Source organism: Bombus vancouverensis, chromosome 2, assembly GCF_051014615.1.
Source record: "Bombus vancouverensis nearcticus chromosome 2, iyBomVanc1_principal, whole genome shotgun sequence".
In the NCBI taxonomy this organism is placed as follows: domain Eukaryota; kingdom Metazoa; phylum Arthropoda; class Insecta; order Hymenoptera; family Apidae; genus Bombus; species Bombus vancouverensis.
The window spans coordinates 7,254,829-7,279,191 of NC_134912.1; the positions used below are offsets into that span (position 1 = coordinate 7,254,829).

The 24,363-nt window shown below is 34.2% G+C and overlaps 1 protein-coding gene across 1 annotated transcript in view; it reads left to right on the top strand.

Moving 5' to 3' along the window:
• Window positions 1-23,670, top strand: part of LOC117162157 (virus-induced RNA 1) — a 54,982-nt gene extending 31,312 nt beyond the window's left edge. Inside the window, exons 2-4 of the mRNA XM_033344011.2 lie at window positions 2,290-2,499; window positions 20,524-20,639; window positions 22,164-23,670. Of these exons, the coding sequence (XP_033199902.1) occupies window positions 2,290-2,499; window positions 20,524-20,639; window positions 22,164-22,457 (620 nt within the window). The 3' untranslated portion in view covers window positions 22,458-23,670. The remainder of the gene's footprint in view (window positions 1-2,289; window positions 2,500-20,523; window positions 20,640-22,163) is intronic.
• Window positions 23,671-24,363: the final 693 nt, after the last annotated feature.

Below are 24,363 nucleotides of genomic sequence, written 5' to 3' on the forward strand. Positions count from 1 at the left end.
CGATCGAAATTAACCGTTTGATTTCCAAGTAGCGCGATCGCGCTGTTTAGATTTTGTATCGAAAAGTCCCAGTACATTTGAACGTTACGGACGACTGAAGGTATTTTGTATTTTGTTATCTTCTCAATAATTTTTATTGAACAAAACTTGAAATATGTATAAATTAATAGTATATATGTTACGCCAAGGCTTACCACAGGCTGTATTTTCTAACCGTCGCTCGCGGTCCTACAACGTCGCAGGCAGACCGTCTTATCTGCCCGCCGGATCATATACAATGTATCGACGAGAGCATAGTTGTCGCCAAGCAGCAAGCTCTAGAAACGTCGATTTTTGACCGTTACGTTTTTCACACAAGAAGAGGCATCATAGGCGCGAGCATAGTGGGGGTCGTCTTCCAAATGAGACAAAGGAATAATCGAAGGGGATCAGTTCCTTCTGACGAGTCAAACGTGACACTTCGACAAATCTGACGAGCATACGAATTTATCTAGAGATATCGCAAAGTCGAGTCAAATTTCTGTAACATATTCATCATATTATTGTAAAATATATCATTCTATGTTAACCTGTATTAACAGGTTACACTGTATTAACACTGTTACAGGTAACACTGTATTAACAGTGTTACATTCATTAAACCACCTCTGTTATCTTAACCGAAACAGAGGAACGACTATTTCGCGGCGTCGATTAACATAATCGTAGCGAGAATTTACGCCTCTCGCTGACGCGTTTTTCTAGCGACCGCGTCTTTACGCGAACGGTCGTAACAATATATATAATAAGATAGATGTATTTCATAAAATAACAAATTGTTTCTCTTCACAATCGATTAAGACAAGCGCTATCGCGCTGTTCGGAATTTTTCGATCCTATTTTTTCAAAGACCCCTGGGACTCAAACGGTTAAAAGGTGGAATTTTCAAAATCGAAACGAGAGAATTCGTTTAAAAGGGGAAATAGGTTAAACGTGAATTACATGATTCGAAAATTGTCCATTTTCGAGCAAGTGTCGACCATGGAAATAGCAGATATAGATCACAGCTTAGAAATAAAGAGCATGTTAAAACGAGATAGACATATTTTGATATCACTTTCCCTTTGTAGCTGATATTTGCTCCACCTATAGAAAGGGAAAGAAAAACTTGTTATTTATTTCTATTTCTCTCTATGAAGTCGATTTTATCAACACAACATCTGTAATCTACACTTCTTATATCTACGGTCTTGACATATTCTTACAAATCTTGAAACTAGGCGATAATTATATTTAGCTCATCTGAATCTTTCATATATATATATATTCTATCCATATGGCTCTTTAAAATACCAGAGTGATTTACCTAGATATTATCTTTAGAAAAATGGGTTAAACAGAGGTTATACGGTTTCAAGAGGGAGTCGTAAGCTGGATCAAACAAATTCTTTCTTGGAAAATGTGTTTTTCAGAGAATCAAAGGTTAAGCTTAAAATTGTTTGGCGAATGATAAAAATACATATTTTTTAATACTAACAAGATACACTTTTTTTATAAAGAAAAAATATACCTCATGTTTTTAGATTTGCTTATTGTTAGTATGGCAATTTGTTTTACAATCCATACTCCTTCTTACTTCGTCACGGATAATGTCCTCGGTAATTTTGAAACTTTTCCTCTCGTATCAGTTTAACTTTACAAATACAGTGCATACGATGACGTAATATACACTCTCGCCATATGTTTTTCATTAAAACTTTCTATAACGACCGTTCTTTTTGGTACTAGCATATAAATCGACAACGAAAGATACACGCATATTTACGTAACGTTACGAGATATGCAATCATCGAAATACTTGAATATTCCGGAATTTAGTAACAAACAACCTATCCCGAGTCATCGTCCAATGTTACATATGTATGTACCGAACGTGGTAGTCAACTTGAGTATTAATGTTAAAAGTTATTCGAATAAACTGAATCTTTGTTACATATCACGTAACTGTATAATTTAAAAAATAGGATATTGTTAGTCGACGTACGCCCTCATATATATGTCATCAGAAATTTCATTTTAGAGCGAGGTGAAATTTATGTTACTTATTACAATATTTATTAAAATATATACATAATTTATATACAATTACAACGTTCAAAGCTAATACCTAATACTCGGTTAGATCTTAAATGTGATTCAGTTGTTTAAAATTGAAAGATCTTATCAAAGATCCATCTCGACAGCTGTAATTAGTAAGGAACGTATTTAATATCTAACGTGTTTTTCAAATAATTTTGTTATTTTTTACAGGTGCACGTAACGCAGATACTAGCGACAAGAATAATGTAGACACCGTCGTTGTTTTACCGTCCGATGTTGGAAGTCAAATGATGTCAGCAGCATTCGATTTCCCTGATATGAGCTTCGACAGCGACAGTGACAGTCTTGAAAGTCCAACCTGGACTTGGAACAGGTTGTTCAGGTCAAACTTCTTGGACGGATGGTATTCCAGCCTGCAAGGTACGTGAATAGAAATATTTGCTATATGCGCGCTATATACAATTTCAAGATGTTTATTAAGCACTTTGTCGACGAGGTGCTTTCAAATGATAGCTTGTTATCTGGGCTATTTTTAAAAATGCAAGAAGAAATTTAACGTTCTCTGAAAATATAATTTACCTATTCAGACACCGTAAATTTGTTCAATTTACTATTAAAATATTCTTCCAATATCTCCACTAATTAATTAATTAATTTCTATAGTTAATACCGAATATCTTTTCTGTCAAGAAAGATCAGCTATTTCTTGCCGTTAATTTTTGAACGAAATTTGTTAAATCGGCAAAATACCTTGCGTGTAATAGTAAATTCTCAATAGTAAATAATTTTTCCAGTAATGTTACACAAGTCAATATATCGCCATTGAAAATAGCCGCAAAAAAATTTCTTTTCCTCTAATCGAAGCTATTTAGATTATATCTAAAAGTTTCGTCGTTAAGTACAAAGGATACATTTTAGTTTATGAAATTAATTTTTATCAGTTATTAATTAGTTTTTAAATAACAGGATACGATGCATAACATTCGAAAGAAATACACTCAGCTGTATCACAGAGTTCCTTTCGGACAACCGTTTTTCAATTTGAAACGACGTTTTTGACAGCCGTCGTTGTCACTGCCTCTCGAAAAAGAACCTCTCGTTAACAACTCTCGCGAAACAACTCTAAATCGAATTCTACTTTAACTCGAGGGATTATCAAAACACCTGTTTCCACTGTCGACTCTTTCGAATCACCCTCTTTTCAATCTCGAACGACACAATTGCCACAATCGTAATTGCCGCCCAACTCTCCGACGAAACGTCTCGTTAATATCCTAAAACAACTGGCTATCGAATTATGCTTTAGATCGGTAGATAATCAGGGAACGGGGGATTATGATCGCGGATCAGTTGGATTCGTGGGGACGTAACACAGAATCGGCCAAATAGAGTGATAGTTCGCTGGAATCGGGAATGACCGCACGCGTGCCGCTTAGGCTGCCGCAGAAACGCGATCACGGTTCAGCAAACACAAACATAAAATTACACGGAATCGCGAACGGCCGTGTCCGTGTTCCGCTTACATGCGGTTTGTCAAACGTAACTTCCGGCGACCCGTTGCGCTCGTAATACCCGCGCGCAATCGGCCTCTGTATAGCCAACCGATTGTCGTTTCCCGCGGTGATATACGAGTTACGTTTGTGTATGTTCGTGAAAGTATTCGGTCGCCGTCGAAATTTCTCGAATTTCCGACTCGCTTTATTGCGACTCGCTTGCACACATAGAACTGTGTCATCGGTGCTTTACGATACGTACAGCGTAAAAATACGGCAAAGGAAAAATCATTCGGTCGCAGGATGAGAAACGGATAACGGCGGTCAACGATGATTAACGACGAGTTGGAAGGCGAAAAAAGATTCTAGGTGTGATTCGTGATTGCGGAGGGATATAATACGTTATAATTATCGATCATAGAACATTTTCAAGATCTTTCATTTCATTTTAGTAAAATGAAAGGCACGAATCAATTGTACGATAGTAAGTTTATCGACGATAATGTCAATAAATTGATGTTTCGTACAGAATATGATAATCGAGCTAAATTATCAGACTATTAATCGTTATTGATTTTGACAATATATGGCAACCGCGTTTAAGAACAATTTGCAAGAGATCCAAAAATTTGAGCTATATTACACAAAGTATAGTCAAAAAGCTGGACTAGAAAATATCTAAATTTGAATCGAGGCATCGTTTGAAGTGCAGAATCAAATAATGATAAATACTTGTAATATGAACATGGATGATATATAGCAAACGAAAACTGATTGAACAATAATATTCAGCAATCGAGGTAGGCGATTTAATTTTATTATACAAAGAACGTAATTTAATTCCGTTATTTAGGTATACGTATGATCGTTGAGAAATTTGGTATAATATTAAACATAGACACGCATATGGACCTTTTAAAATATGAAATGTCGAGGAGGCAATAATATTTGAAAATTTCTGAAAACTTTCCAGATTTACTTCGTATTTCGCAAGTATCTTATTAAATCTTATTACATGCATGCACATATGAACGGTAATATGAACTATCGTAACTTGAATTCTCTGGCATAGCTATATCTGTAAACTCTGACACGTTTGATAACTTATCGGAGTCTAAATAAATTGGTCGACGTAAACTGAGAACCTTTATCGTAGAATAACGCAGGAGTTTCGAAGTCATTTCCGCGCTAAGTGTTGAAGCTATTCTTGAACGTGAAATAATATAGGAGTTCCGAAGTTACTTTCCTCATGAAATATTACAAAAGTTTCGAAGTTACTTTTCGACATAATGTAATCGTTTTGCAGTTACTCGTACGTTAGGTATCAAAGTTACTCTAGAACATATATACGAATGTGCTAATCAAAATTTCAAGTAATATCGTGGCTAACTGTTTCGGCTTCCGTAATTTATTTTCTTTCTTTTTTATTTTCAAAATTACGCAAGTTATAATGAAAGCCACTACTGTACGTTTCCTGCATAGAGCGTTAATATCACTTTTTAAAAGAACTAAAAAAGAGAATAAGCTTATTTTTGACGTAATTAAAAGTAAATGTTAGCAAATTAATTATATAAAACAATTAAATTGCAAACAAGCGTTACTTATAACGCTTTCAAAATTTCGTTAAACGTTCTTAACGTATAACACGCATCTATAGCACTTATTATTAAGTCGCTTTTCCACAATTATAATTACGGAAGACTATATTTCGAATTATTAATTCTTCGAATCTAAATACCGAGAAACAATTCTTACGAAGTTACCAAGAAGAACAGAGTAAAAGTGAAGCGGTCGCTGTTTAATAAATAAAACAAATTCACGTGAAATCACAATAAAATGCTATGGACATTGTGCTTCGTAGACTCTAACCACGACTCAAAGTCGGCCAATTGACACAGGAAGCACAGTTATAAAACATGGTACCGTGAAATCGACGTAATTATAAAATTATATCGGCGATAAAGAAGACGGTAGTTCGGTCTGTACTAATGAAAGCAATTAGCAGAAATTACCGCCCTAATTAGCTGGTCGTGATTACTGCCGCATCGCGGAAACTGCGGATCCTTTAGTTCCTTTCCTTCCGCCGTCCCTTTTTCTTCTTTTTTTTTCTTTTTTTGTTTTCTTTTCTAACTTTCCTTCTCTCCTCTCGCTTATCTCCTTTTCTTTCTTTCTCTCTTTCCCTTCTGTTCCTGCGTTTCCTTCTACGTAACGGAGAATTGATTCTATAGCCTTCAAGACGAGCATCTACAATTTGTTGCCAGCTCCATGCGCTTCTGCTCACGTTCACGGAGCAATTTCATGAATATATCTGCATACCGTTAGGAACGAGTTTCGAAAAGAAAAAGGGAAGTCAGAAAACGAAGCGGAGGCAGTAGAGAATAAGTGGACGAAGGGGGATGAAGATAAAACGAGGACCAAGATGACGAAGAACGGAAGAAAAGAAACAACGTGAAAGAATCAGAGAGAGGCCGGCCGCGATGCGAGGAGATTGATGACATTATCGCGTGGAATTCGCAATGAAGCAGTCTTTAAAGCCACCCGACATTCCCAAAACCACACGTGCCTTCACATGCATAATCGAACGAGAAGAAAACGGAAATCCGTGGCTCTAAGTGTAGTTTCACGATTTCTACTTTTAATACAATGGGTAAAGGTCTGGAATATCGGCTACCTAAAAACATTGCTTCGTATTATACATTTTCAATAAATGATGCGGCGAGTGTCGAGCAAGGAATGTTGTGAACGTTGAAATAAAGGTTCGGCGTATCAATGCAACGACGTTCCTTGCAAACGGATTAACACTAGAACTACCGATAGTTAATACGAAACTATTTCTACCAAAACCAATCAAAATAACTGTTCTTTAAAAAATACGTAATAATAGAATATTTTTATATTTATTGATTTATTACTTTCTTACAGAAGGAATTCAATGTTATGTAGTACATTTTTTATATTATTAATCCATCTGGGACCATGATCCTTAAACGAGAGTTGACACGTTTATAAAATTGTAGAACTAGTCATTTTGACTGGTGTGGTAGTTCTAGTGTTAAATATCGGCTTAATGCAAAATTCTACGATAGAAGGCAGCAAGGTCCTGCGATCACAACAAACACAACGATCGATTGAAATAATAAGCGATACGAATGCTGAGAATGTAAAAGAAAGTGCAAGAGAGCGTAAATTATACGTGGAATAAGGCGAAGAAAGTTGTAAGTACTAGAATAATTTATTTTATTCTAGAACTTAAAATGGTACAGCTACGATCCTATGTGCTAATTACATTGTGATAAAACATGAACAATAGTATAATGTAGTTCGTAAGTTCGTAAAAATGATAAATGTTAAAAGCCTCGAATGATGTAAATTACGAAATTAACAGACACGCCTTCTTTTTTTCTGTGTTTACTAAAAATGTTCAACTCTGACATTTAACCATTTCAGATATCGTTCTTTGTATCGCTTGTTATTACTTGAGATTGAAATAAACAACTACAAATTCTCCGTTTTTTCAATGCCACTGACGATTAATGTAACGTGTGGTAGTTTAGAAACGATAAAAACTTGCCATGTCAGCAGCTATTAACTTGTTAATGTTATCAATAGACGAGAACGAAGTAAACAGGACTGAAGACAAGCGTGGAACGGAAGTATTTAGACGAATTGCAGCAGGTCGGGGAAATGAAATTCCTCCCGTCTCTCTAAATATTTCGCTTAGCATTAGCGGCGACAGAATCAAAAACGCGATTCTAATTGCGTTTGCTTACTTTGAAAGAGGAATTCTCGGTTGTGCCGAGGAGAAGGAGGATTCGCGGCAGATGTTTGCAGCGGAACGCCGAAGAAAGTAGCAGTCGCGAGATTAAAATGGCTCCAACATTGCCTGGGCGCAATCTGTTTAATTGTAAAGCGTTCCCTACCGAATGAAGCGGCAAGAGGAAAAAGCCTGTTTCGCGGAAGTTCTCCACGCTCTTGACCAACGTTTTGCGCTTGTGAAAATGAAGGGAAATTAACGTTACGAAATTAAAGAATCTTTCAGAGCTTGGTCACTGACGATAGCCAGGAAGGATATTGGTTAATGCTGTGAAACTTGTAAGAGGAGTATCGCAAGCATCTGGATCTTGTCAAACGATTAATCATTCTCGTTGAATGTTCGCTCGTGGTGAAACACGATAGTTGCTCAATAACTTTGCTCCAGTTGTTTTGGAATCCTACTGGACTTCATTTATCAATCGTTTAATAATTATACAATCGAAACAATTAGTCTCTTTTAAATAAATATCCATCCTCCGTTGAACTTGATTCGAGTATGAACGTCTAAGTACTTTGAAATAATTCTCAACTTGTTTTTAATATTTCTATACGCTTATATTAGATCGTTAGTGGTAAATATTTCTTTTCGAGGTCCTCTTTCGTCCATCTCAAGATCACAAAACATTCAAACAGACATTGCTTGCATTTGTGTATCATTTTCCACATAAGGCTCGATCTATTATTTTTTTCGTACATGGTACATTATATACTATTACAGAGTATTTAATATATAGTATATTATATGCTTAAAACAAGTATACGATCTGCTTCTTTCAAAGTGAATTGCAGTTTCCGGGTCATTTTTCTTTTTCTTCGTAAGTACAAGTCTAGCCGAACTGCTCCGAAACAGCGAGAATACCAAGTTTTTACAAATCCGAAATTAACAAACTTATATTTAATTACGAAAGAGGAAACATATACAAACCAGTCAGCACCGATCATAAACTTAATAATGTTGGTACGATTGACTTAATCTTTGGATTAAGTAATACATTCGATTTTAAACAACTTCATAATCATTACTTTGTATATATACTGAGCGTGTCGATAAAAACAATTTCATTCTACACCTGTACTCGCTTGAAAAATTATACTCGTCCAACTACGATAGCGATATCACTCCTTTGAAAAAAATCTCTGCTTCGTCGTTACTTCCTGGTAATCTCCGTTATAAGAAATATTCCACAAATTACCTCCAAAGAAAACAGAAGGATCCAATTTAGAAGATCACGGAGAACTAAATCGATAACAACGAGAGCAACGAGCAAAAAGCCGACGATTATCCGTATGCTGCTAGTTGCATAACCCTTACAGTTGCAAAACGCGGACGAGCGAGTTTTACTTTCAAAGGTCGGGTTCTGTGACGCCAAGGTCGGCCATCGTAATATGCGGTTTATTTGTATCGACGATCGCTTTCACCAGCGAAAGTTCCACGCGCTTATTTGATCTCGAGACAAAGAGACACAGAAGGACGCGCCGGAAACGACGGGAAAAGGGAGCAAGAAGAAAAAGAGGAATAGAAGGGAAGAATAATTGCACGGGTCGATCGTGTAATTCATTAGGCGAAAGACGAGCCGGTGAATGGACAGCAATTTTCGGTAATCGCCGATTGCACGACTCGATGAGTCGTTATTCAGATCCACGTTACGTATACCGTTGCTGCTAGCCAGAGTGGAAGAAAGGGTCTTCAGGATTAAAAGTTGCAGAGCTGTCGAGTGGCGGAGCCGTTCCCAGAGACAGGAGCCAGAAAAGCGGAGCCGTTGTTAAAAAGGGGAGAAAATTTACGCCTGAAAAGAGATGCTACGCGGAGAAAGAAGGGAACGAGAGGGCTCCAGATGTACGGGGTGTTTCTGCAGAGAAAGAATGTTGCGTTGATATAGCGAAGTAGGGCCGGAGAAAATGTTTCTGGTAAATATTGTCTTATTTCGAAGGTTGAGAGGTAAAGAATGAAGTAGGAAATTAAAGTATATATTGACAGTGTACCTGATGATATAATTAAAAATATAGCAAAAGGCAACGGCTATTTTTACAGTTCTGTGAATTATAAAGAAAGTAGAAGAATTTCTTCTTTTTAAATGCACAAGCAAATGGAAATGACATCGTCGTAGAAAATAATTTAGTCGGATCTAAAGTCTAAAGTTCACTCCAAAGTGTTTAAGTAAAAGTAATAGTATCGTTGAAGCAGTTCGCTCGTTATGAAATTATCTGCAGGATAATTTCCTTACTTGATACGAATGTATCTCTTCGTATTATCGATTAGAAAGCCAAAACTAAAATAGTCTTTTATCGTTCTAATAGATGAGAACTAACAAACTATACAGTTGTATATACATTTTGAAATACAGAAAGATTTGAAAGTAAAAATTTTAAAATTACTTGAAACAGCTAATTTACAATAGAAAGAGAATAAACGAAAATAATAGCAAAACTAAGAAACAGGAAAGATGGAAATGAAAGATATAAAAAATTAATAATAAATAATAGATGAAAATAACAAATGGAGAACTAGTGTTTATATCAATTTCTTGCACATTCGTGAAACAATATTCCAACTGTGGGAAAAGTCTGGAATCCAACACGGAGTTGATCTCGCTTATGATCTCACTGTACACGTGATATTTGACGAACGAATTCAAGCGTATAATGTCGAACTGGCTGGGCATGGTTACATGGAAATGTCAGGGATTTTATTCGCGGCAATGAAGCGTTTTCATCGGCGATGAACAGGGGCCACGAAATTCGACCGATCGAACAAGAAAAGCCAACCGAATCGGAGCTGTCGTCGCCAGCCGAATAATTCGTTGCCTTCGAAACGCCATTTTCAACGCGTTCACAGGTAGAGCCCATTCGTTTCGATTAATGAAACTGCTTTGAACTGATCCAAATTGATCCTACTGTAGAAACCATTTCACCTGAAACCGTGCAAGATTTGTTACCGCGACGGTGCTTAAATTTGTAACTCTCATTGATAACTAATTCAGCGAAATTAAAACTTCGTTGAATTTTCAACACCTAATTTACAAAGATTAGTGGGTGCGAGTTATCGAAACCTCGGAAATTTTGTTTGATAATCGCGGCATGCTTCCGTGAGGAAGGTTTTCAAAAATTAGAATTAGATTTCACAGAGAAACAAATTATAGATATCCGTAAAATATTGTTACTAGATAGTAACCTTTTATTCTCTCCAATTTTTTAGCAAATAAAAATTTGCCTATTGCAAATTAAGGGTTAAACATGGAAGCTCGATATAATTAAAAAATATTGTAGAAATACGATACGCAGGATTAATAACCAAGTAAATTAAGATATTATAACGCAAATTCATATTTTTCTCAATATAATTCAGAAGATAGACTCTGGGCAGTAATCTTTGTTATCTGCTAAATATTACAACGAGTACTACATTTTGGATATTTTATACAACTTTCCAGATTATACATTTTTGAGTCTTCGAATCCTCCATGAATACATAAAAATCCGCAGGATTAATTAATTATAGTCGTTTCTCGAAAATAAAAAAATATACTCGTTCGAATATTGGACGAAAGAAGATTTCTACAAAAAATCTATTATGTATTGTTGCGTGGAACAACGTTGCAAATTAAACATTCATTATCCTACGTCTTAATAGATTTGAAAAATATGCAAGAAGCAGGCAGAAAAATATTCAGATAGAAGCCCATGATTCATTCTATCCTGAACTAGAGCGTAAATGCGAAGACAAAACAATATACTATTCCGAACCAAAATGTAATTAATGAAACGCTATTATTACTCTCTGTATTTTTTAGTCTTCTTCCTTAACGCCCCCAAAAAATTGTTCGATTCAATAACTAAAATCTTGTGCGTAAAATGATCACTTTCTTCATAAAATATTTCATTCCACGATGTGTCATCTTGCACATGCTGCAATTTTATAGCGTTGTATCAAGCGGGGATACCGAAAGCGGTGTCAGGGTCTCGTTTTACCGGTTTTTGAATACGGTTCGCTTGTTCTTACATAATTTAATGTAATTCTCGTGGCGATCAAGGTGAAGTTATTAAACTGTTAGCGGGATCCTTACTGGAAAGCAGAACGTAGAAATAATTAGCTGATCGAATAATGAATCTGTTACCATTTTTGTTACATGGACTCGATTTATTACGTTAGTTAGCCTGAGGCGTGTAACTTATCAAACTAACTAGGTTTGATATGGTGAACGTAACTGTTAATATTATTTATATTACTATTTCCTTGAGGCAAGCGGGTACTATGTTTTAATGAATAACGGTGTTCCACTTGATTGAAAATGCAGTTATATGCTGATAAGAAAGGAAACACAGGAATGACGGCCTATTTGAATTGACTCTAATACAACTACCAGCGCTTTAATTCTGCCACGTTCATTTTCCACCTAAGTATATTTGTATAATGTTAAAAAATATCTCCGGTGTTTTGGAAAAATATGAAGAAGTCTTGTTAGTATACGTAATTTTTTCATTCGATTTTATATTAAACATTTTCTCGCTACTTTACAAATCCTTCTTTCTTGCTGAGATGAGAGCAAGATTGAAATATAAAAATTTCGACGAGAATCGTGGGTTAAATACAAACAGGATTAAATACATGCTGGAATTCTTGAAAGAAAAAGATATATCTTGCTTAATTAAAGAAAATGCTGATCGTACCAGGGAGAAAAATAATCTAACGTTTCCTTCTTATTTCGTTCTTTCTTTTTTAATTGAAATTAGGATTATTTAATGGAATTTACCACTAACGACGAGTCACATTAGGCTTCCATTCGTTAGTATATACAATCAAATAATATTTCAGCTCGTAAAATCTGAATGTAGGACGAGAAAATGATGCAACGTTTCTTCCTTACTCTTTCCTTTTGTTCTTTTTTTTTTTTTTTTTTTAATTAGGTTTAACACTGACCGGTTGCTTTTACGCGTAATCGGTCGGTGTTGGTGCAGCGATACGGTCTTATCGATAAGTTTCAACGTTTTTTCTACGATATGTTAGCACTTGAATCGCTCACTGACTCCCCGCACGATTATGACAGCGCGCGCCAATCCGCGTAACCGCGATAAAACGTTATTGCCCTCGCGGCTATCCGGAGGAACGGAAAAGTGAAATCGCGGTCACAGGTAGGGTCGTGGAGCAACGCGAAATCGATTATCGAGGAAATTACCATAATATCGTTGGCATTTGAATTGCCGCTCATTAGAACAAAGGTAAATTCGCATTTAAGGAAAGTCATCGTAATGTCCGAAACTCTCGGTGGTCGCGGTTTCTAAAATTTGCCGCGACCACCTCGATGTTTGAACGTTTAAAATGGATATAAATGACGAACGTTAGTCTCGTAATATTGGCACGTGAACATATCTTTAAGGAATGCTTGCGCATAATGTATGCGTAATGCGAATGTATGCGTAATGCATAATGTATGGTCGCGTCGAGTATTTTTCTTTTTTTTTTTTTTTTTTGGTCATTAGCGATTAACCAAAACGTAACAATAATATAGAAGAAACGAAGAGTACAATAAGGCAAATTACAAACTTGTATAATTGTATCTATATGTTTTGAACATATATCATATATAGTATACTATATCAGTACACTGGAATTAGCCTAAACTTAATGAATATAATACAGTGTATATTAGAGCTAAATCGGTAACTTACAATGTCGTAATTGGTGGTACAAATTAATATCTTTGAGGAAATAATGATTTTCTCAATGTTTTTTATGATTCAGACAAGTATGAACCTTATTTGGAAGATCAAATTTAGTTTTGTATTTTGGAACGCGCTACTACAATTAAAAAGAGTTACTTGTAATATTGGCGTTACAATAGAATTCTGTTTACAGTTACGTTAATATTCGGGCACAGTACTGTCTCCGTATTCGTTACTTTGTAAAAACGGGTTTTTTAAAATATTGTGTTGCTTATTCTAAGAAAATACAAGCTATTTATTATATCTTGAAGATTAACAAGCTAAGCTCTGAGGTAAACGATTCCTTCCTAGCAATAACATTTTATTGTACGATAAATTTTTAACATTAATATGAGAAAATGCACCTACGTAAATCCGTTGGCAACCAAGTCGTTCATATTATAATTCATTCACGTACAAATAAATAGATTTAGTCGACAGGAGGATTATTTAATTGGGCATTAATATTTCGTTTCAATAAATGGAGTTCTGTTGTACATGAAAATCAACCTTTAGATATTCTCATTATGGTGTTGCTCATTTATGATATCCTTTATTCTGGCAATGAAAGCTTTTGAAAATACTAAAATAATGCTAGAATGATTAGAGTTCTGAGTTGAATGGAAACATGCATGGGATTATTTTGAATGAAGCAAGAGAGCGAAAATTGAAAACGGGGTTCCTGAAATACTGAAAATAAATGGATAGGAAATAGAGAATAGGAAAAACGATAAGTATAGATGGTATTCCTACATTCCTTTAAAATGGAATAACTTTTTGAAAGTGAAATAAATAAATAGGACCAAACGAATTGAGTTTCTTTTTTAGAAAATAGGACAATTAGCTTGTTAGATGACGTATAAAAAATATTGACAAGATTACAATACATCGGAATCGCGAAGAAAATAGCGAAAATTGCTTTTTACATTTTGTAGATTTATGTCAACTATATACGTGCTAAAGATTCCATCGAATTGCAGTTTTCTGAAAATGTTTTTTATATGTCATCTAGTAAATTGGTCCTTTTAACTTTCCAAGAAAGACTCAAGCCCAGTTCGGTCCGATTTTTAAAATGTTATTCTGTCTTAAAGAATACCTTCTACAACCATTGTAAATATATTAGAAAAATACTCGGCGCCGTAAAAAGCATTTCATTTCATAAGAAGAAATTCGATTTTACCGTGTTATATTAGATTTCACAATATATGAAAAGGAATACATATTGTGTATCTCTGCCTTTGATATTCTTAACGAAATTAACTCGTGCACGGGCCATTAGTAAATGGGGCAACAGATAATTGTATCCAATCTCTGGCTGGAAAATAATTACGAACAATTGTGAAGCGTCTTTGTGTCTTTTGGCAATGAACAATCGCGATATATGTATATATTATTTACAACGCATTGTTAGCTGATACTATTTCTGTTTCGATAACTAATGGAACAAAGACAAAGATTTCATAATTTTATCGCGTATTTGTGGATGTTTTCTTTCCTTCTTCTTTAATTTTCCATGGATACGAGATTAAATAATGGTGTAGCGTGGCACATATCCTGATTAAGATTCCACGCAACAATAATAAATCGATACAGTAGTCTATTTTGTTCCGCATTGTAAACGTAATAAAATATACGGAATTTATCGACGCGATTATCACCTATCTCCGTGCATTCATGGCCTCAATTCGTGCATAAATTATTATTACATTGTCAGGACAAAAACGGTTATCTCGAATGCCGTTCTGCTTACGATGCGGAGAACTTATCTATCACTGAAAATGAAACGAACAAAATACGTATGTTTCTCGAGTAATCAATAGTCTATTAAATATTCAAATATCGAAATAGAATAAATTTTATATACAGAATGCGTAATATATAACTGACTGATTTTCATTGTCAATAACTCTTAGACAGGATAGAAGACAATAGTGTTTTAATACCAGTCATTTGTTATGGAAGCTAATTGGAAGTTATATATGGAATATAATATCAGAAAGATTTCCGCCTTCGGACATTGTACAAGGTCGAGCCCTCTCGATCGCATTTTTCGTTATATTTTCACACGCTTCGCATGATATGTTCGCTATCGCTTCTCGAATAGCATCTTTTAGTTGCTCAATTGCCATTTGGTTCGCCGATATACACTATACGTTTTTAAAAAACGCTATGAGAAGTCCGGTGCGGTTAACCCTTCATCCGCATACTGGGCCGTTATCGACCGCTAATTTTAAGTAATTTTTCACATTCTTCATATTTTTGTTCAAATTTCGCTTTGCTTGAAAAGAACGAAAATCACATGTGATAAAAATGAAACTATCAACCAAATAAGAACTATTGGATGACATTCTGGAAACGTACAACATAAAACGTAAAACAAAACGTAAAATAAAACAAAAACGTAAAAAGACTTGAACGACCCAGTATGCAGACGACGTCAGGTAAAATAAGATTGCAGATCGAGGATTAAGTCAAACGATCTAGATTACCAGATAATATCGCCAACGTAACTTGCGTAAGGTTGCCGTCATTGACGAATTATTTTGACAAAGTGTCTTGACTCCGTCATTATTTTGCCGTGCATCCGTAAAACAATTGCTAAAGCGGAGCAAAATATGCATCGTTGCAGAATGGCGAAACTTTGAAATTAGTTATATATCGTCCACCCTATATATGAGCATTGCACATAGATTATTCAAATAAATTCAATCGAATTAGTAAATCATTACGATTACGTAGGAAAGAATTGTTTCCAAGTTTATTTAATTTTACGCGCATTTATATATTCAATTTATATATTGCTCCAATTCTACATGTATTTGTCAAGTTATCTCGTGTGTCCTAAACCAATGTTTCGAACCTGAGCACGCTTCGGTTCAATCTGTTTAACCTTTATGAGCCCCGAGCTATTCAACCTGTTCGATATCTACGAGTCCCAAACCAATCTATTCGATTTCTATGTGTCCCAGGGTAACCTATTCTGCTTTTACAAGTTTCGAACCAATCCATTTGGCTTCTGTGCATTACAAGACAATCTATTCAATCTTTACAGTCTCGATCGATTTTTAGCAAAATGTAACGTCCTTTTATCGAACTCTACCGTTTTTTCTATGCTTCTCGGATTCTGTAAAAGGCTCGCGTTTCTTACATTAAAACTGCAAATTTGAATTAATACACATAACATTCGAAGGCATACACACTTATTTATTATATGTATAAAAAATCTATTATATATTATGTGTTAAAGAGATGAAGCAGATAAAAAGAGTTCATATAAACTTACGTTCGAAAATGCTTTCTTAATGAGTTAGAAACGTTCAAAGAATTCTTAAGGCTCGTTGTACAGACTCAGACAGACAGGCACAAGTACGTTTACTACTATTTCTACGGCAGCAGGTATGTTCAAAAGAGTTCAACGAATAGAAGGAAGCCTGCGTTCTTGCAGAACACACTTATTGTAACTGCCAAAACGATCGATAGAAATTTTCAAACGGTTGTAACTCTTCGATAAAGCGTTTTCGAACGTAAATTTATATGAATTTTTCTTATCTACTTGACCTCATTACTACCTTCTTTTCGGACACTCTATATATCAAACATTTTCGTTCTTATACTTCGTCATACAACATACGACATATAAATCGTTAATAACTTCGATATTCTGCAGCTCGTACTTATTTTTTTATAGCGTAAAATTTTAGTTTCATTATACTCGCTACGTTAAATGCTGTTAATCCATCGTAAAATTAGGTCGTTCCTTGCGCATTTCTAATGATTCATATCGATTTTCACCTGTACGAAGGGTCTTGTTTCTCATTATACCGTTGCAATATGATGTATAACATCATGCTTTACAATTTAGTAGTAGCCTTTGCCGAATTTCAACGACTCAGGGTTAATCTTTATTGCGTTCTGTGAGTGCTTAATAATCTCTATCGGTTACACCAGCCCCTGATGATTTGTAACACCTGGTTGCTCCACTTGTCACGTGCTCTACATCATAGTTTACGAACTCGACGTCGTCTTTATTGTACCCTGTACATTCTGCCTGTCCTGCATTGCGTATCTCGAGTTTACGATTGTCGAGCTATGCAAGTCTCCTATCATTTGCGAGCCCATAGTCATGTTTTACAAATTACAGTAGGCAGGCATACATGATATTAATAGCTTCCACAGAAACTGCGATAGTTCATGTACTCAATATATTTTTTATTATGTTAAATTATGTTAATTACGTTGGCGTGTTAATTATTTGAGAAATATTTCTCTTTAAAAATAAATCTTCCAGTGCGCATGCACAAGCACCACTCTATAGTCTTGTCGTATCTTCAATTAGGCTACACTCTCGCTCGATTCTCCTCATTGACCTAATTTGTCTGCGATACCAAAAGTATCAGTCTATAATTAATCGGTTTATTTATTACTATGTTTAATTGAAAATATTTCTCTGCAATTTACTGCTTTACCTTGACTTTCCCGAGAAAATTTATACGGTAGACTTGTAGAATATTTCCAGCAAATAAGAACTGAAACTGTAGCTGTGAGAAAGCATAAAAGAAGAAACTTCTTGATATTTGTAATAATCAACGTTTCGTGTCTTGATTCAACGAGGGAAAACAATAAAATATAACGCTCTAGCAATACGTCGAAAATTAATCTTTTAAGCCAAACTCTAGTTTATAACCGTCAGTACTATATATTACTATCTTTAAAAAGTCATTGATATATTTCCTATTTATCAAGCTGTGAAAGCTTACGTCAATTTGCTAGAAATTGTACGTTTAACAGAATACTACCTGTCTCCATGGTTGCAGAGTCGTCCTGCTACAATAGCTAATCTATAATCTTCGACACTACTATAATGATCGATCTATCATCTTCTATATTAGATACTGTAATAATCCACACAATGCTCCAATTCTCTGTCCTATACATACATCCATATGCATGAATAAATCATAAACTACACATATAAATTATAACTTCACCAAACAAACCGACATCCACATAACCATTTAGAGTGACAATATCGCTCGATCTGAACATCCTTAGGTCTGACATGGAAAAATCGTGTAATTCGCGACGTTTTACCATGTCATTCTCCTCGACTGATAAAGCGGTTAGGCGAGCAATTTTCATCGACGATGGTTTATGAGAGTCTATAGAAATAATTATAGTTTCTATTTTCTCATCTATCTACCGATTGGTAACCTAGTCTTAATGCGCGTGAACATGTACCTTCCTGAATAATGCTCGACGTTCTTAAGCCAACGTCATGCACGACTAGCCGTGAGGTTTTATCAACTCGTTTAGTTAGACACTCTAACAGGATTTGTGTGAATAATGCAAGTTCGATTACGATGCTTTCTAAATCACTCTCGTGATTCGAACAATCGAAACGAGATGTTGATATGCATTGTTAACGTTGGCGGACATTGCATTTCTGCATAAACAGTCGCGTGTTTCTTTTGTTAATTTCACGGAAAGTAACCCCGACAAATAATCGAGAATGAAAGAAGTTTCTGTGTATTTCTATTATTTTGTGCACACATTTGTTTTTTTCGAATTCATTAAAACTACAAATATTATCGTTCGAGTACTGTAAGAACCAACTTTTACTTGTGACTATCTGTAAAGATAAATATCAGAATTCGAATGTGTAAGTACAATGATATTACCAGATGACGAAACAAATCATTTTATTACCAATTCCAGATTTCTCCAAAAACAATGATACGAACTAAATATTCAGTTTCTTCTAGATCTTCTATTTGTTGTCAATTGTTTCATATTCGTGTCCTATATTCGTGTTTTATATTCGTTTTCTATGCTTGTCTCTCTTTTCCTGTTTATTCGTTAAGCATCGTTTATTCGTTAAAATAAAGATCCGACACAGAGGTTGAAATATTCCGGCAGCGGGAAACGGTTTGATAAATTTATTCTTGGTTTTATATTCCTGATATAACCGGGTCAAGTTCAGCGTGTGCTTATTGATCTGGAAGAGAAACATGTCGATGCAAGGTTGCGAAATGCTTATGTCCCAATTTTGGTATCGATATCTTTTAAATGACTGCGTAGAAACCTACGTGTCAAAAATATCTAATTTAATAAACGCCAAATATCGTGAATACTGCACTCGAATATTATTTATAATTCTAATTTATATCGTTTACACTGTTTATCGAACCTTAGCAGAAATTTGTTTTATCTATTAAACGTTACAACGAGTACTCTGTTTTAAATATTTTCGACATTTTTTCATTCTGTTCATTTGTGCACCTTTAAATTTCCCCGTAAATGCATAAAAATTCACAGTCTAATAATCACAAGTAATAAGCAACTATCTCTTCAAATTTCAAGTACAATTAGAAACTTTTATTCTAGAAACATCTAGAGCAAAAAATACTGCTATAAGATATCAAATCGAACTTCTTAGCCTCCGAACTATTGAAAACTCACGTACCTATCATAAACTCGATTCAGCTAGCAGATCATAAAACTTTTCAAACTATTTCCCAAGGAAGTATACTCTATGGAACAAAAATTTATATCCACTATACTGTACTAATGTAGAATCTCTTATTAAATATTTTTCGTTTTCACCTGAACGTTACAAGGATTATTCTCTGCGCGTGTATAGGAAATATTTTACAGCTGTATAAATATACTACAGTTGTGTGTAATAAAATATTACAGTAACATTAATAAACGCTGATACGCTAATAATACAAGAATAAAGTTGACAATCGTAATTGCTAAATCTCGTAGAGTAGTTTTGTCGTTTGAGATGCTCTTTATCAAGTCGTTTAACCCTTTATCTGCAACATTACCTTTACTACTTTGCTGCTTTACGTACATACTGGGTCGTTTAAGTCCATGCAGTCTTCTTCAGACTTCTGTGTATTAAAAAATCCCCAAAAAGTTCCGAATATTCTCCCAAGTTTCTAGAATATCATCCAATAATTTTTATTGCTACCTACATGTTGCCTTATCTTTTTTTAAGCAAAGCAAAACCTAAACAAAGATACTGATAGAATGAGAAATAACTTTAAATTACTGGTCGCAAACGACGCCATATACAGCTAGAAGGTTTATCTCTGAATTACGACTTGGTTAGATAAACTTTCTTCGAAATGTCATCAATCGAAGCAGTGATATTTAGAATTAATAATCGCGTCGACAAATTGCATATTGTACCATGATATACTACTAACAAATTCTCTTACGTAGTAGATAATTTAAAAATCCATAACCTACTGACTTCATAAGCAAGTGCACCTTCTCATCATTAATTTACAATTAATTCCTGTAATAGTAGAATTCAAATACTATTGCTAGTATATATATTTATATATACATATATATATATATTTTTTTTTTGATGGATGATTTATTTACTCCCTGTCAGTTTAATAATCAATTTCAAATATGTTTTTAGCCCACATGAAGAGGATAAGAGATCAAATGGCTGACATCTTGTCACGCATTCCCGGAGATGGGGTTATGAATTGGAGCAAGATTCCTGAAGGAGCGAACACCACCTCCACAACCAAGGTCAGTCACGCGTAAATATTACGCTCATTTCCGATTTTCCTCTTTCAGCTAATCGATTCACGCGGTTGACAAAGTTCCTTTGGTTAGAACCCTTTGCTACTTTTGTATATCATAGTCTTTGTACAGTGAAAATATACATTCCTCATTAGCATCAAATCGTACCGTCTTTGTGTCTATCGACGAGAACGATAACGACAAGTATATTATAGTGATTTTTGTTGCATGTTGATGAGATAACGTACGTTATATAAATTGTCCGTAAAATCCAAGATGAAATAGTAAATATCATCGAATGAGAAACTACAATTAATAGTAATTTCATTCTCCGCTTTTCAACGATTCGTTTCTGATTTATTTAGAAAATTAATTATTCATTTAGGAAATGGTAACTTGTGCTCTTTCTATTCGAATACAAATACAATACTCGGTTAAAACTTTATATATATTGGATATTCTACCAAGATAAAAGACAAGTTTAATTACGTTTGTTATAAGATGTAAGTTTTAAAAATTGTTAACTGCTCTCATAAGATACTTTGTTATTAGCCGTGTTTAATGATCCAACAGCGGAGACGAAAGAGTTAATGGAACACTAATCGAAATATCAAGAGTAATATCATTGCAGAAACTTAAGACGATCCCGTAATTGCCTTTAAATATTTCCACGAAACGATCCTCTTCTATAACATTCAATTTAAAATAAATACGTTAGAACAGCGCAGTAATCCCGCATCATGTCTCTTGTGAAAGATGAAATAATGAAACAAGAGTGTTCAACTTTAGCATTACTCAAATATAATTAATAACGCTGCGTAAGAGTACGGCTTATGTACTTGCATATAACGTGTACGATTTGTCTGAATACGCGCAATACATTGTTCCAAGTTACGTAATAAATTGCGCAACGTAATCTGCACATCAATGCTGATCAGGTTGCTACATTTCCTGGGATGAAATAACCGCCGTGCCACTTAGATCGATGCGCAGCCTTTAATTTTTATTGCGACGCATTCGCGGGAAGTGTAAACATTTAAAATTAAAGTGGCTTCGTGCTGTGAAAATTGTCGATACAGATTCTAAAAAAGTTGAAAGTTTGATACATAGACGAGTGTTCATAGAATATTGAATGTTAATATTTTAGACGTAGCTTTCTTAAAAATTTTCTTAATTTGCTTAAAAAGGATAATCATACGATAGAAGAAAATAATTGTGTAACAATTCGAGGAACGTTCATTTGTATTTTAAATTTATTTTTCAGCAAAAACACCTTCGTCAAATAATGATTAGTAATTTATAAAATGATCTTTTTTAATTTTGCGGAAATTCATTTAATACATAATGAACTAATAGAGGAAACTTTGATCATCCCCTGAAGAAAAGTAAAACGTATCATTGCATTGTTAACGTAGATATACGTATTACATTTCATTGCAAATCTCTAATTTTGTATATCTATATGAGTGTTTAAAATTAAATTGAAATTAAATTTATTGTAAAATACAGAACACTATCATTTGCTTGTAGATCATCAACGGACACGTGTTGACCATCAACGAAACAACCTACACCGATGGTGACGACGAATACAGCACGCTGATCCGCGTCCGTGTTATTGATGTGAGGCCTCAGAACGAAACTATCTTGCAGACCGAAAGCGAGGCCGAAGTAACCACCCTTCCTACAGTTACGGGTACCGGAGGGACCACTGGTACCGACACCAACAAAGTAGACCGCACCACACCCTCACGAAGCGTGGAAACCGTGGAAGAATTCGACAACGAAATACCGAAGAATCAAGTGGACACTCTAACCGCTTGAGACAATCAAGAAACAATCTAAAAGAATAGCGTCGGATTTATTGAATCCGAAAGATCGTTCCATTATTTTTATCAATTTTTACAAAAATTTAATAATTGGTTTATATATCGTATTATATATCTTATGTATACATATACCATCATTGAATGATTTGAGATTATTTTTCGCAATGTTTAAAACATATATTTATATAACGTCTTCCTGAATGCAGTGTATAATCAAAAATTTATGCAAGAAAATAATTTTCTTAAATTAAATTTGAAGTATAATTTTATGGTAAGTAACCGAAATGATGCGTGATCTCAAACTTTTAGATGGTGTTTGTATATTGCCGTAATTATATTTTTACACAGTATAGCTATGTACTTAGGTACACTATACGTATATAACTTAATCAGTAAAATAACAGTGATAACATAAATAGTAAAAGAACGTAAGATTTCCGTCCGCGACAATCTTTCGGATTCAACGACGACATTCGTGTACGAGAAATTGTAAACCATCGCGATGCAATAAAATGTTGACTATCGTAGAGTTATATAGATGATATACATATATGTTATATGTTCTTCTATAACTATGTACATTATATATGTAAGAGAGTCACCTGTAACAAAGCCGATTGTTATAACGTTTAGAGATATGCTTTATCGAAGATGAACGCATAAACTAAACTATACTATAGTTACGTATAGCAGTCCTATGAAATAGCAACATTAGTGAGACTATATTGCAGGTTGTACACCATCCATAATATTCCACGGTAAGACATTTTGAAAGAGAACGAAAACATCTTTTCTTCGAATTTTTGCTTAAATGAAAAGATACGAGTCAACAATACCCTTCTGGAATGTTTCTTCTGGATTCTCTTCCTTATCCTTGATGTCAGGAAAATCTCCTCTTAGTAAGAATACATGCATGTAACAGAAATTTTATACGTGTATTTGTTTGTAATGATCAACCGTATTTTATGCTAATAAATCCTTAAAAGAATATTTAAATATATTTACGCGTAAGTATACCGAGCGATTTAAAAATACAGAATAGCTGTTTTCTTATTCAGTCTCTGACTGGAGAGGGATCAAGATAAATGAGAACTATTTTTTATGAGATCAGAAATGGTACAGTTTAAAATGTAACGAGTTATTTCGCGCGAAGATAATTTTTTAATGAAAGTAAATGTTAGCATAAAAAATAAATATTGTTGGCATAAGACTAGTATCTTTATTTCAATTGCCCTATGAAATTTTAGCAGACTTATATTCTGCGATAAATTATTCGTTTTGATACCACGCGTGAAATAAAAATTGATATAAAAAGATATGTAAAAAATGAAGTAAAAAAGCCTCGCATCAAAATTGTTATCCCATTATCATTTTGAAGATTATCTATACGTAACTGCAATACTAAATTGGTAGGAAGGGTTTCTTCTTATTTATCACACAATAATAAATAAAATATCATCATTAGAATGAATAAATGCAAATAAATAATAATATATAACAAATAAATACATAGTAAAAATATGCAGTTCGAAATAAATAATGAATACTTACTTTCCTTCCTTGAAAATTTTCAAATCGTATTAACTCAAATAAAGATATATTTTCTGTAATAAACTATATAATTTAAATTATTTTGAAGATAGGAATAAAAATTGCAGTTTTCTCTTCCTTAAAAAAAATTAATTTTGTAAAATTTTCGTAATTTTCGTAATTTTGTAAAAATTGAACTAATTAAATTATTTAAAAAATCATACGTATTAAATAGTTCGATAACGAATATGGTGTAAAAATTTGAAATTGATGGGATAACTAAATCAAACAACATGGTTTAAACAAACGCGCTTAAAATTTTAAATTAACCATCTATCTCGCTAATACACCTATATTTATTAATTCATAGT